Below are 13,855 nucleotides of genomic sequence, written 5' to 3'. Positions count from 1 at the left end.
GACCCAAGGAGAGATTAATTTTTACTAGAAATCTGGAAAGGCCATGTGAATGAAAGGTCTGAGCAGAGCCCTTCAAGAGGGTTGGGACTTAAGGAAATGAAGATGGGTGTAGCTGGGGTTCACATACCAATGTGAGGCATAACATGCATTAGAAGAATGCAAAATGTGTTGGGGAAATACAGGACTCTGACGGTCTGTAATGTATGCTGTATTTACAGGGATGGTAAGAAATGAAGTTGGAAAGGTAGGCTGGGGGCCAATTCATGTAGGGGTTTGAATACCTGATTATAGCATTTTAATTTTACTCTGTATGCAGAGGAGAACTACCAAAGACTTAAGTGTTATTTGCTACTTATGGGATATGACTGATGTTAATGCTGCTTTTTAAATTCAAGACATCTACCATATAACTCTTATTTCCCTTTTTGTAAATAGAAATCCAGTAACAATGTTAGAGTAAGCATGATCAATAATCCTAGTGAAGATATAAGTTATGAGAAAACTCAGGTCTCCAGAGCAATCTGGGCAGCTCTCCAAACACAGACCTCCAACTCTGCTAAGAACTTCATTACAAAAATGGCCAAGGAGGAGACTGCAGAGGCCCTGGCTGCAGGAGCTGACATTGGGGAGTTCTCCGTTGGGGTAAGTCTGTGTGTGGCACGAGGCTGCCTTGTATTGTTATTTCAGAAGTTCATTCCCATGGGCTGATGTGTCGTGTTCCTGTTGATGATCAGGATTTGTGATTGTAGTTCTGAGCTCAGATGATTTTTTTTTTTTTAATTGGAATAGGTAGCATTTTTATTTCCAAAAAAAAATTTTTTTATATTTTTTAAATTTAAAAAAAAATTTTTTAATTCTTGGTCTTACCAAGAAATAACAATTCTGCCATATTCCCTTGATTACTTTTAAACTTGCTAGGCTTCAAGATGTGCATGATATAAGCTTATATATGTTTTAAGCACAAAGCCATTGGTTTTGTAAGTTTTTAAAAGACAGATAATATTTGATTTGTTTGTAGAACAAAGAAGAATATTTGTTTATAGAGATTTAAGCTACTTAATGAGTTAGAGGCTTATGTGTTCTTGATGTATTTCCAATATAAGCCCATTTTATTAATTTATGTTACATACTTCTGACTGTTTTGTAGTTTTGAGATTTCTTATAAAATGATGAATGTACTTGATATTTCAGTTAGAAAAAAGACTCTTACTTGAAATTAGCAAAATGCAGAATAAAGGTATGAAATTAGCAAAATGCAGAATAAAGGTATCATGAATTATAGTTTGCCAATTGAACGATTACATAAAGGAAAAGGAAAAGGAAATAAGCATTACTTGATAAGTGGGAGGTTGGGAAAAAATGGGAGGGAGAGTGGAGAACGGAGACATCGTAGTGTTAATTATTAAAATTAGTCACTACATTCCACTAAAAGCATTTTATGATTTATTTGTATGATTATTCATTTTTATGGTTTTCTTAATAACAATTACTTTTCCTTAATAACAATTACTTTCCTAGGGCATGGATTTCAGTCTTTTTAAAGAGGTCTTTGAGTCTTCCAAAATGGATTTCATTTTGTCTCATGCCATGTACTGCAGGGATGTTCTGAAGCTGAAGAAGGGACAGAGGGCAGTGATCAGCAATGGAAGGGTGAGAACTTTGTCCTGAGACAAGGTTGACTTCAAATTAGATCAGTGAACAGTCTTGGCCGCATTCTCCTCTGAAGCTAGTAAACTCTTCAAACAGAGCCACTTTTTCCCAAGGTGATTAGGGCTTGTGCAGCGCTGATGATCATTTCTGCTCCCTTGTTTCAAAGGAAGTTTGCTCATTTTGACAGAAACGTCCTTATGTGAAACCTTCCTCCTGTTTAATTTTGTCCTGCCATTGTGTAAGGTGGTGAGAGTGTGGTGGTTCTCAGAACCCAAATCCATAAGGCCTGTGATTCATAAAGTATTCGTCCCGTGTGGGGACCATGTTTATGGTTTGTGCAGTCTATATGAACTTAATTGTTTTATGCTTAGACTATTTCATAAATATCTGCAGCCACGGAAATGAGACTATGGCGGACATACCAAACTTTAAACTCTTAGCCCTTAGGGTGAAATCTCTGGTATCTACCACTACATTTCTATTTCGGCTTTCGTATTTATATTCGGTGAGAATTAATGAAAATGATACTGCTATTTTATTTCAGAGTTTGCTTACTGTAAAAATACTGTAAAGTATTCAAGTCTACATACACTCTGTGTAGTTGAGGAATTGATAAGTGAATAACTGTATGAGTTGATTTGGGTTTTATTTTCACTTTTTTCATTGATTTGACTTATATGTAAACGTGTTTCGGGTCTGTAAAGTGATTTAGTTTGTAAGGTAGCCTGAGGACAACCAAGGACTTCTCTGCAGCCCGCTGATTCCAGCACTGACCACCCTGCTCTTCTTCACAGATCATTGGGCCACTGGAGGACAGTGAACTCTTTAATCAAGATGATTTCCACCTCCTAGAAAATATCATCTTAAAAACTTCAGGACAGAAAATCAAATCTCATATTCAACAGCTTCGGGTAGAAGAAGATGTGTAAGTTTTGCCATAGAAGAAATGAATCAGTTCATGTCACAGGGACTATATTAATTGGACTTTCCTCATGCTACCTATTCCAAGATGTTTTATCTCCAGCTTTAAAATATAATAATGTTCTTCAATTCAAGTGTTTATTTATACTTCTGTTGAAACGAGTTAATTTATTTTGTAGCCAGCTGTTTAAAGAACTGGATTAGTTCTCTCCATTTTGATTTTTTTTTTTTTAACTTTTGATTGTGGAAAATTTCAAACATATGCAGAAGTAGAGAGGTGATTTTATTTATTTCCTTGGAATACTTATGTAAAGAAATACTTTCCCTCATTATCTCTTTAATTCCCTTTCAGTTTTATTTTGTTCAGGAAAAAAAAAGACAAGTTAAATGTTTCTTTTTCTTTATTTACTAGTATGGAATAATGAGTTTTTTTTCTTGCATATTCCAAAAGTGATGATGAGTTGGTTATTGTTGGTTCTTTATTGTTATTTTAATTCTTTCAGTGTTATTATTAGCTTTTATATTTTAATGAGTTATTTCTCAATGGAAAAAAATAAATATTTGACTGGTCTGTGTACCTGCTGTGTAACCGAAGCTCATAGTTATATTCACATGGTTTCTGCATTAAATATCAAATGAATGTGTAGCTGGAGGATGTATGGTTATGTTTAGTTTTTGAGGAATCATTATACCTTTTTCCACAGAGGCTGTACCATTTTACTTTCCCATCAGTCATGCATAAGGGTTCTAATTTCTCCACATCCTCATCAAGACTTACTATTTTCTGTTCTTTTGATAATACCCATTCCAATGGGTGTGAAGATGATTTGTACTTCCCTAATGATTAGTGATGTTGAGCATCTTTTTGTGTGCTTATTGACCATTTGTATATCTGTGGGAAAACATTATCCAAGTCCGTTGCTCATTTTTAATTATTTATTTTGTTGTTGAGTTGTAGGAGTTCATTTATGTTCTGGATATCAATCCTTATAGCTGTATGATATGCAGGTATTTTTTCCCACTCCATGGGTTGACTTTTCACTCTCTTGATAGTGTTCTTTGATGCATCGTTTGAGGATATAGAATTTTAAAGTTCTTCTGTTTTATTTCTTCATCTATTTCATACACCATGATGCTACAGAGTTCAAGATGCATGTCTTAGTGAAGTGTTGACTTTGATAGCTGCGAAAGTAGTCTCTTTGCCAAGTTTTGTGTGATACGGAAAGGAATCTTTTTTCATCTCACCCAAACTGGGGCTACAGATAAAGAGGTTTCCTTCCACCTCATTGGTTGTTGAGTGATGCCCCTTGTTTTAGCCTAGGAAACACTTCCTTGATGCAGGCCAGGAGGTACCCCCTGATTTGAAGCCACTGTGTCATAGGCGTAGGTTTGGTGTGGTGTCCCTTGGACCACTCCGTCTCTGTGGAGGCTTTGGGGGGGCCCCTGGGAGTCCTTGTGGACGATATAGTTGCCAGACTATGCACAGAAGACTTGCCTTTTACCAACCAGAGGTGGCTCTGGGTCTGTCCTGGTTGAATTTAGGGAAATAAGGTAGTCATGGGGCTGCCAGAAGATTGATGCTAAAACTGTTAGGGTTCTCAGAGTGACCTTGCTTGCCTAGGGTTTTCGTTAGTGCCAGGGCTGCTCCACCTTGGTCGTGCGTGCCAGCCACAGCTTTCACGCGTGACCCAGACCTGCAGCCGGGAGGCCGTGCTCAGCCGTACGACACTGACCTGCGGGCTCTGTGCTCATGGTGCTCGTCCCAGTCCGCAGAACCAAGTATCCCTTGACGTATTTTGTGGCAGTGTTGACACCTCACAGGAAACGAATGGCCTGTTTTATATGTATTCAGAGTTAGTACTGAGACGTAACAAAAGGTGTAATTTGATACAGTTGTTTGGTTCGATGAGAGATACATCAAGCCTATACATAGGCTTGATTCCAGTTCAGATATATTCACGAATGTATTCAAATATATTTTAGCATTCTTAGAATTGAGTCCTCAATTCAACAGATTAGAGCATTTTTTCAGTCTCATGATTTAGTTCAAGATCTTCCTTGGTTAGAAATCAAGTTAGGAGGGGCCAGGAAAGCGGAAATGCTTTTCTAAGTTGTTTACCGTGATGTTGATTGTAATAGTGAAATAGATTATGATGTATCCATAAATATAATATTATGCAGTCATTGAAAATATTGATGTACCCCTATACTTATTATCCAACAAAATGTTTATGATGTATTATTATTTTTTTATTTTTATTTTTTTAAAAATATTTATTTATTTTTGGCTGTGTTGGGTCTTCGCTTCTGTGCGAGGGCTTTCTCTAGCTGCGGCAAGCAGGGGCCACTCTTCATTGCGGTGCGCGGGCCTCTCACTATCGTGGCCTCTCTTGTTGCGGAGCACAGGCTCCAGATGCGCAGGCTCAGTAGTTGTGGCTCACGGGCCTAGTTGCTTCGCGGCATGTGGGATCCTCCCAGACCAGGGCTCGAACCCGTGTCCCCTGCACTGGCAGGCAGACTCTCAACCACTGCGCCACCAGGGAAGCCCTATGATATATTATTAAATGAAAAATCAGGTTACCAAATAATATAGTACCACTTTTGTGTGTGTAGATATATATATTTTAAAATATGGAAGAATGATGAACTAAAATGTTATCAATACTTATTTCTTGAATTTGCTATTATTGTGTGTATCTTCATTTTCTCCTTATATTTTTTTCCTGAATGTTTTTTCAGTAAATTATTACTCTAATGATCATTAAAAGTAATAAAGTTTAGAAGAGGGTGAGGGAGAGTTATGGGCCAGGCCCTGAGCTAGGTGCTTTATTTTCTATGTTTCACCAGTGCAGTATTTACAAGAGCCATGCAAAGTAGGCATTATCTCCATTTCACATATGGAAAAATCAGCACCTACCCCAGGGCTATAAAACTTATCAGTGATAAAATCTGTACTTTTTTCTCATGCCAATTGATACAAAGTTTATATTTTCTTCAGACCAGCTTGTTGGCATTCAGTACTTAGGTTGATTATATTATGCTCAGCAACAATTGGAAAACCTTCAGTAAAAGAGATGCTAAATTTTCACCAACCATGTCTTTCAGGGCGAGTGACTTGGTAATGAAGGTGGATGCTCTCCTGTCAGCTCAACCAAAAGGAGATGCAAGAATCGAGTACCAGTTTTTCGAAGACAGACACAGGTATAGAATCAATGTTGAATTTGTGCATATTTACCTTTACCTCAGCTCCTTTATTTTTCCATATAAAGTGTGTATATAAGCTCTTACAGGAATGGAAAATTTGGCATGTGGTTTTTATATATATTCATATTCGTATATAAAACTCATGTAACAGATTTCAGTTGCATAAAAGTTGACATTTATTTCTAAATAAATCTGAAATAGTTCTGAATATACCCTTTAAGAAAACAGAAAGCATTTAATGAAACCGATCAGTTGTCATTTTCTGATATTAAAGAATAAACAGGTTGTTAGAGCATTTGTCTCATCTTTTACTGAAAACTGTCTTGTTTTCAGTAGAACAAAAATAAGTATAGCATTATAAGGAAGTCCTTGTCTTTTGTTTTCCAGTTTTTTATTTTGGAAAGTTTCAAACCTAGAGAATAGCTGGAAGTCTATTATAGTGAATACCCAAATATCTTTAATCTGGCTTCACCAGTTGTAGACACTGTGCCACAGTTACCTGTGTGTGTGTATAGTATATGCTTGCATACAGACATACATGCACTCACATTTTTGGGGAACCATTTGAAAGTACGTTGCAGACATCATTATATATCATACCTAAATTCTTCGGCCTGTATCTCCTGAGTACTAGGAGTATCTCCATAGTACTGTTAAGCATACCTCAGCAGTCTAACCTTGATAAAGTAATATTATGTAATACCGGTCCATTTTCAAATTTCTCCGATGCCCAGTAATGACTTTTTACAGCTGTTTGCTTGTTTGGTCCAGATCACACATTGCAGTCAGTTGTTGTGTCTCTAGTCTCTTCTAAGCTAGAACAGTTTTGGGTGTTTTTTTTTGTTTTTGGTGTTTTTTTGGTCTTTTATGACATTGACGTTTTTAAGGGTCCAGGCCAGTTGTCTTGTGGAATGTCCCACAGTCTGGGTTGTTCTCTCATGATTAGATTTAAGGTTAACTTGTCTTGAGGAAGAATGTCTACAGTTGATGTATCCAGGAAGGTGTATATCCTGATTGCACCTTAGGATCACCAGGGAGGCTTTAGATGCAGAAGCCTGCATCCTGCTCCTCTATGATTCTGATTTAATTAGTCTGGAGTAAATTGGATTTTGGTTTAATTGACCTATGCTTTCTCACAGCCAATCCTTGTGGGGATAAAATTTGGACTGATGATTCCAGGCTAGAATGGAGATCCTCTCCTTTCTCACTGGCTGTGGCTCCTTGCTAATAATCACCCTGGTTGGATTTTGCCCATTAGCACCGTCCTCTCTTTACTCTGTATGGTTTCAGGAAGTGACATGGTCTGGTTACTACCACAGGAAACATTCCTAATTGACCTGCCGTCTTGTTTGCCTATCATAGCCAAGACCTGAGCAAGACCTCTTCCCTATTTAGCACATTGTTTTCTCCATGAGTCATATATAATTAAAATGTCCTAATTACAAATTCTATTATGATACAAATTTCAATTAGAGAAGTTATTTTTATTGGGGTCGTGTTAGTTAAATGAGTGTTTGTTATACTTAAGTCAGAAGTTTCTTATTTACGCAAGAAACAAGAAGTCTGAATTACTGGTTATGTATACCCTTTCCCTGAAAGTGTGGTCCATGGAACAGGGCACTGTCTGTGAGCTTGTTGGAAAGGCAGAGTCTCTGGCCGCAGCCCAGACCTCCCGAATCAGAATCTTCATTGTAACAGGATCCCCCAGGTGACTCATGCGTACCTTAAGATTGGCGAAGCGCTGCGTTCCTTGACATTTGCTCTACTCACCTCTCAAAAATGTGGGTGATTCCTCTAATGTTGCTTCTGTGTCTGTCACTTTCAGCCTTATTCTGGTCTTTTCTCTGATGAATACAGCAAGTGTATTTAAACATCGTGTTGTCAGTTTATATTGTTCTTCATTTCCACACCAATATTCCTCTTTTCTTGGTGTTTGTCTTGCCCTCTTTTTTGCTGCAGAGATGTGGGGGTGGTTAAAAGACCTTACAGGGTCAGTTTCTGAGGATATCTGTTGTGGGTCACCTAGAGCACTGGCTCAGGACATGGGTATGCCGTACAGAGCTCTACCCCAAACCAGCCAGGCTTAGGGGCCTGACCCACACTCTGTGCTCTAGAGGACTGTTTGGGACCCCTCTTCTCGTTTCCTTTGGGAGAGTTTGTATAATGCTGTTCTCCAATGCGCTCTTCCTTCTAGATTCTAGAGTACCACAGAGGTCCAAGTTATTTGTCGGCAGTGGCTCTTACACTTTGGCTTTTACTTAGAGAGTTTGTTGAAATGCAGATTGCTGGACCTACCCCCAGAGTTGCTGGTTCAGTAAGTCTGGGTTGGGGCCTGACAATTTGTTTTTTTTTACAAATTCCTGGGTAAAGCTGATGCTGCTAGTCTGGAGCCACACTTTGAGAACAGCTGTATTAGAGTAAAAAAAATGTATTGGAGTAATTATTGGTAGCTGGAATTATTAATATCAAATTGAAAGCATGTGTTGCAGTACAGTCACAAAGCTATTCTGATGGTTATTTCCAAAACAGTTAAGATTTGAAATAACCTTCATTACCATTTAAACTGTGTTTACCCAGTTTTATTAGTTATTATGTTCTGTTTTGAACTTTTGTTTTCATCCCATTGGGTAAATGTTTTTGCATAAAAGTGGTGATTTATTTCAAAACCACATTAAAATAGTGTTCAGAGTAAACAAAGATAAGCATTGATTAAGCAATTAATGTTTGGGGAAAATTGGATGTATTTTTAAATCCTTTCAAGTTTATTCCTTTTTAAAATGTATCAGAGGCTCCTGCTTCTCTTAAGCCACCTAAGTCAAAGTGGCTTTAGAAGGAGGCCATGTAACTAGAAATTACATGTGGGGAAATGCGTGTTCTCCCCAGAAATCCTAGGAGTTGTCCTTTTTCACTTAACTAAGAACAGACAAAAAAATTGTATAACTTAATGCTGACAAGATGTAGTGAAGTTCATTTCTTGGACTTGTAAAATTGTTTAGTTCTTCAGGAAATGTGGTTGACGAGACATATTAGCCACAAAAATATTTGTGTCATTATGACTCAGTAATCTCATGTCTAGGACTATGTTAATTCTTAAGAAATTTCCAAGTGTGAAAAAAACTGGATGTGAGAAGTTCTTTACAGGTTGAAAGGCATCTAAATGTCCAGCAATATGGACATATATACACTACCAAATGTAAAATAGATAGCTAGTGGGAAGCAGCCGCATAGCACAGGGAGATCAGCTCGGCGCTTTGTGTCCACCTAGAGGGGTGGGATAGGGAGGGTGGGAGGGAGACGCAAGAGGGAGGAGATATGGGGATATATGTATACGTATAGCTGATTCACTTTGGTATACAGCAAAAACTAACACACCATTGTAAAGCAATTATACTCCAATAAAGATGTTAAAAATAAATAAGTAAGTAAGTAAATGTCCAGCAATAAGGAATAGCTTGAGTAAACGACAGCAGGTTCACTTGGTAAATCGAAGATTATTTCTTATTCAGGATATTGATGTGTAACAACATGGAAAAATCTTTATAAGAAACTTTTGGGGGAAGGAATGAAATCATTATAAAATTGCTGATATCCTGTAGGTGCATCTCATCTTTACATAGGCATTTAAGGAAGACTATGTAGAAATATGCCACAAAGTGGTTGAGTTGGGATGGTGAGATTTTATGATTATTTATTTCCTTTTTCACTCTTTTGCAAGTTTTTGTAATATTCTTATGTTCCTTTTACTATTTAAAAAAGTCAATTTCTTCTCTCCTCATAACCTTCTTGCCAAGAAATAAAAATTGGCATAATGTAACTGTCAAAAACAAACATCAGAAGCTTTTAGAGGGTTTTTAAACTTTGTGGTAGAGGTAATCACATAGTTGACCACCATGTAACCTTGTTGTTTTAGATCTAAAGTTTTTTTGAAATGTTAAGAGGGCTGATTGGTTGTGTTGGATGTGTCGTCTCCCCACTCCATCCCCCCCAAAGAAATCAACTGTTTCCTGTTTGCCTCCAGATTAATGCTTTATCTTTTTGATCTCTGTAGTGCAATTAAACTGAGGCCAAAGGAAGGGGAGACGTACTTTGATGTCGTGGCCGTCGTTGACCCTGTCACCAGAGAAGCGCAGAGACTTGCCCCGTTGCTTTTGGTAGGGACAACTGCAGAGGCAGTTTCCGTCATCTGTGTCACATCGTATTTACCGGAAGTGGTCCCATACCCTGAGATTCTCTGCGAGCATCGTTTTCCCTTAGTTATCTTTAAAGGGCATTGGAAAGTGCTACAGGGCATCTTGGGCAGAGCAGATGTTTTCATAAAGATTACTAATGGCTCTGAAAACAACTTAATAACCTCTGAAAGTAGGCACAAGTTTGGTTGATTACTTCATGTAATTAAGAAAAAAAATTATCTTTATTCAGAGCAAAGTGTCTTTGAATTAAATTTATTTTTGCCATACTTTATATTGGCGAAGAGTAAAAAAGGTAAAAGCATTCTGCTTTATCATTTTCCTTTCTTATAACTAGCATTTTTTTTTGTAATGTGTCTTTTTTTTTGGGGCTGCGTCGCACGGCTTGTGGGATCTTAGTTGCCTGACCAGGGATTGCACCCGGGCCCTCGGCAATGAAAGCACCAAGTCCTAACCACTGGACCACCAGGGAATTCCCTGCAGAATGTCTTTTAGATATGTTATAAGATATTGCAATTTAAAAATTTTTAAAAGAACTCTGCCAAAAATATAGTTGCCTCAATTTTTTTTTTGAGTTGTGTTTTTTTTTTTTTTTTAAGTTTTATTGAAGTATAATCAGTTAACCTTTTTTGTGGGTATTTGTATGTGTTTTTTCCTATGATAGTCTGTAAGCTGCACTGATGAACCTTTAAACTCTTCCTTGTGTAGACAGCTATATCCATTGCCTGTCTTGCTTCCCCACATATGTGGGGAGCAGTTATTTGCAATGACCTATTTCCCATGTTTTTGTCCACGTGATATGTATGTGTGATTTAGATTGTGCACTAGAGCTGTGATTTCTAGGGATTTATCCAGTGCAGACTTTATAACATTTATTATCTTTGTATTTTTGCTTGAGATATTAAGAAATGTTCTCTCTCCTAACTTAGTGTCGATACATTTCTGAAGAGACAATGTAAATATTGTATCTCAAATATCAGTCACTTTGTAGGGAAAATTTTTATGTTTTGTCATCTGGTTTGCTCTTTTAGGTTTTAACTCAGCTGATCAACATGAATCTAAGAGTATTTATGAACTGCCAATCTAAACTTTCCGACATGCCTTTAAAAAGGTAAAACAAACTGGTTAAGAAATCAACCCCTGGAAAAAATCACACTCAATCTGAAAGCTGAAATTGAATGTCAAGGATCAAATGGGTTTATATATGGACCTCATGTTTGAAAAAAATCACTTATTTTGAAGTTCAGTTTTCCTAAATTTCTAAGAACTAATCAAAAGTTCTAAGAACTTAGTGTGAGCGTGGGAGCATTTAAAGGTGGAATTAGGGACTTCCCTGGTGGCGCAGTGGTTAAGAATCTGCCTGCCAACGCAGGGGTCATGGGTTCGAGCCCTGGTCCTGGAATATCCCACATGCCGCGGAGCAGCTAAGCCCGTGTGCCGCAACTACTGAGCCTGCGCTCTAGAGCCCGTGAGCCACAGCTACTGAAGCCCGCGTGCCTAGAGCCCGTGCTCCGCAACAAGAGAAGCCACTGCAATGAGAAGCCTGAGCACCGCAAGGAAGAGCAGCCCCTGCTCGCCGCAACTAGAGAAAGCCGGCGCGCAGCAACGAAGACCCAATGCAGACAAAAATAAATCAAAAAAAAAAAAAAAAAAAAGTGGAATTAACCCAGGCCACTTGCACCTGTGGTTTGTTTTCTTTCCTTTTTTTTTGTTTTGGTCAGAATTACATAATTCTCTAAAAACATTTAAATCAATGTAGCTATTAAATTTACGTTAAAATGTGCTGTGGGGTAGAAAGACACTTGTCTATACTTCTTCTTCTTAGAAGAGCAGTCATTTCTAAGTTGGAATGTATGTGGCTCATTTGCATGTATCTTGAAAGGAAGGCAGGCTTATCTGCATACTCTCTGAGCTTTGGAATGGTCATTTGTGAAACAGGTCGCCTGGAAAGCAGTCAGTAGTGATAGTGTAGCACATCTGGGGACTGTGGTAAATTGCCACCTTGCGAATGCGGTGGCTTCTATAGGTTAGATTCTGAGTGAATTGAAGCCATGTTTGAAAGTGACAGAAAGGTTCCAGCTTTCACCATTATCCTCGGATAGGAGCAATGTTTAAATGATTGCATACAGTGTTTTCAGGGCACGCCCGAGAACTCAGCCACCGTTTAGGACTTTGTTTTTGAGAGAGAGGAAAGTGAGTTTCTTTCACCAAGGGGAGGCAAGTGCTCAGGGGAGGCAAGTGCTCAGGACATGCTTGTGACTTCAGCAGCGGCTGCCCCCATCCCTCCACCCCCCAACAGGGCAGGAAGGAAGGACCTCCTCTCCAAGCCCCACCTCCCCTGCTCTCCTCTCCCGTCTGCAACAACCACAGGACGTACAGTTAGGTCAAGAGGTAGTTTTGGAAACACTTTTCTCAGTCTGGAAGGAAGCCCTTCCAAATCCAGTTTGTCTTAAGCCAGTTGTTTACCTGTGTGGATGCGTATAAACTCAAGGACTGTGGTTGCATTGAAAAAAAATTCACATCTTTCTTTTCCATTTCAGCTTTTACCGTTATGTCTTGGAAGCAGAGATTTCTTTTACTTCAGACAATAGCTTTGCTAAGGGTCCAATAGCAAAATTTTTGGATATGCCACAGTCTCCTCTGTTCACTCTGAACTTGAACACACCTGAGAGTTGGATGGTAGAGTCTGTCAGAACGCCATATGACCTTGATAACATTTACTTAGAAGAGGTAAGAATATCTTTGCTTCCCAGTGTCTAACCACATGTAAAGCCTGTTGAAAATGTAGTGGTGGTAGTCTCTGACTGAACAGACTGGACCACAGTCTAGGTGGGCTTCTGAGACAGTAGTGTTCAGGTATAATTGTATTTTTATAAATAACAGCCTAGTAGATCTAATTCACATACCATAAAATTCACCCTTTTAAAGTGTACAGTTCAGTAGTTACAGTATATTTACAGAGTTGTGCAGCCATCACCACTGTCTAATTTTAGAATATTTTCATCACCCCTAAAAAAAACTCCATACCCATAAGTAATCACTCCCCATTCCCCTTGCCCCTGGCAACCACTAATCTACTTTCTTTCTCTATGGATTTGCCTGTTCTATTACATTTACCTAAATAGAGTCATATATTTTGTGACTGGCTTCTTTCACGTAAATTATTTTCAAGGTTCATTCATGTTTTGGCATGTATTAGTACTTCACTCCTTTTTATTGCCAGATAGTATTCCATTGTATGGATATACTACATTTTATTTATTATTTATTTATTTATATTTCACTGATAAACATTTGGGTTGTTTCTACTTTTTTACTAGTATGAATAATGCTGTTATGAGCATATGTGTACAAGTTTTTGTAGATATGCTTTTATTTCTCTTGGGTATATACTTAGGAGTGGGATTGCTGGATCATATGATAATTTTATGTTTAACTTTCTGAGGGATTACCAAGCTGTTTTCCAAAGTGACTGCATCATTTTTCATTCCTGTCCTAATGACAAATGATGTTGAACATTTTTTCATGTGTTTATTGGCCATTTGTGTATCTTCTTTGGAGAAATGTCTATTCAGATCCTTTGCCTATTTTTAAAAATTGGCTTGTCTTTTAATTGTTGAATTGTAAGAGTTCTTTATATATTCTGGATACAAGTCTCTTGTCAGATACATGCTTTACAAATATCTTCTCCCATTTTACAGGTTGTCTTTTCACTTTTTTGATGGCGTCCTTTGAAGCACAAAAGTTTCTAATCTTCATGAAGTCTAATTTACCTATTTTTTGTTGCTTGTGCTTTTGGAGTTATATCTACGAAACTGTTGCTTAATCCCAGGTCACAAGGATTTACTCCAGTGTTTTCTTCTAGGTCTTTCACAGTTTAAAACTCTTACATT

At 38.0% G+C, this 13,855-nt stretch overlaps 1 protein-coding gene across 1 annotated transcript in view; it reads left to right on the top strand.

Annotated features, from left to right (window-relative positions):
* UGGT1 (UDP-glucose glycoprotein glucosyltransferase 1) overlaps positions 1 to 13,855 on the top strand; it is a 106,550-nt gene that overhangs the window by 69,541 nt on the left and 23,154 nt on the right. Inside the window, exons 23-29 of the mRNA XM_061183001.1 lie at positions 436 to 642; positions 1,519 to 1,650; positions 2,445 to 2,575; positions 5,677 to 5,772; positions 9,824 to 9,926; positions 10,994 to 11,073; positions 12,503 to 12,692. Coding sequence (XP_061038984.1) covers positions 436 to 642; positions 1,519 to 1,650; positions 2,445 to 2,575; positions 5,677 to 5,772; positions 9,824 to 9,926; positions 10,994 to 11,073; positions 12,503 to 12,692 — 939 coding nt within the window. The remainder of the gene's footprint in view (positions 1 to 435; positions 643 to 1,518; positions 1,651 to 2,444; positions 2,576 to 5,676; positions 5,773 to 9,823; positions 9,927 to 10,993; positions 11,074 to 12,502; positions 12,693 to 13,855) is intronic.

The sequence above is a fragment of the Eubalaena glacialis genome, chromosome 1, assembly GCF_028564815.1.
Source record: "Eubalaena glacialis isolate mEubGla1 chromosome 1, mEubGla1.1.hap2.+ XY, whole genome shotgun sequence".
In the NCBI taxonomy this organism is placed as follows: Eukaryota; Metazoa; Chordata; class Mammalia; order Artiodactyla; family Balaenidae; genus Eubalaena; species Eubalaena glacialis.
Note: the sequence above shows the minus strand (reverse complement) of the source record. Positions and strands in the feature narration are given on the sequence as shown.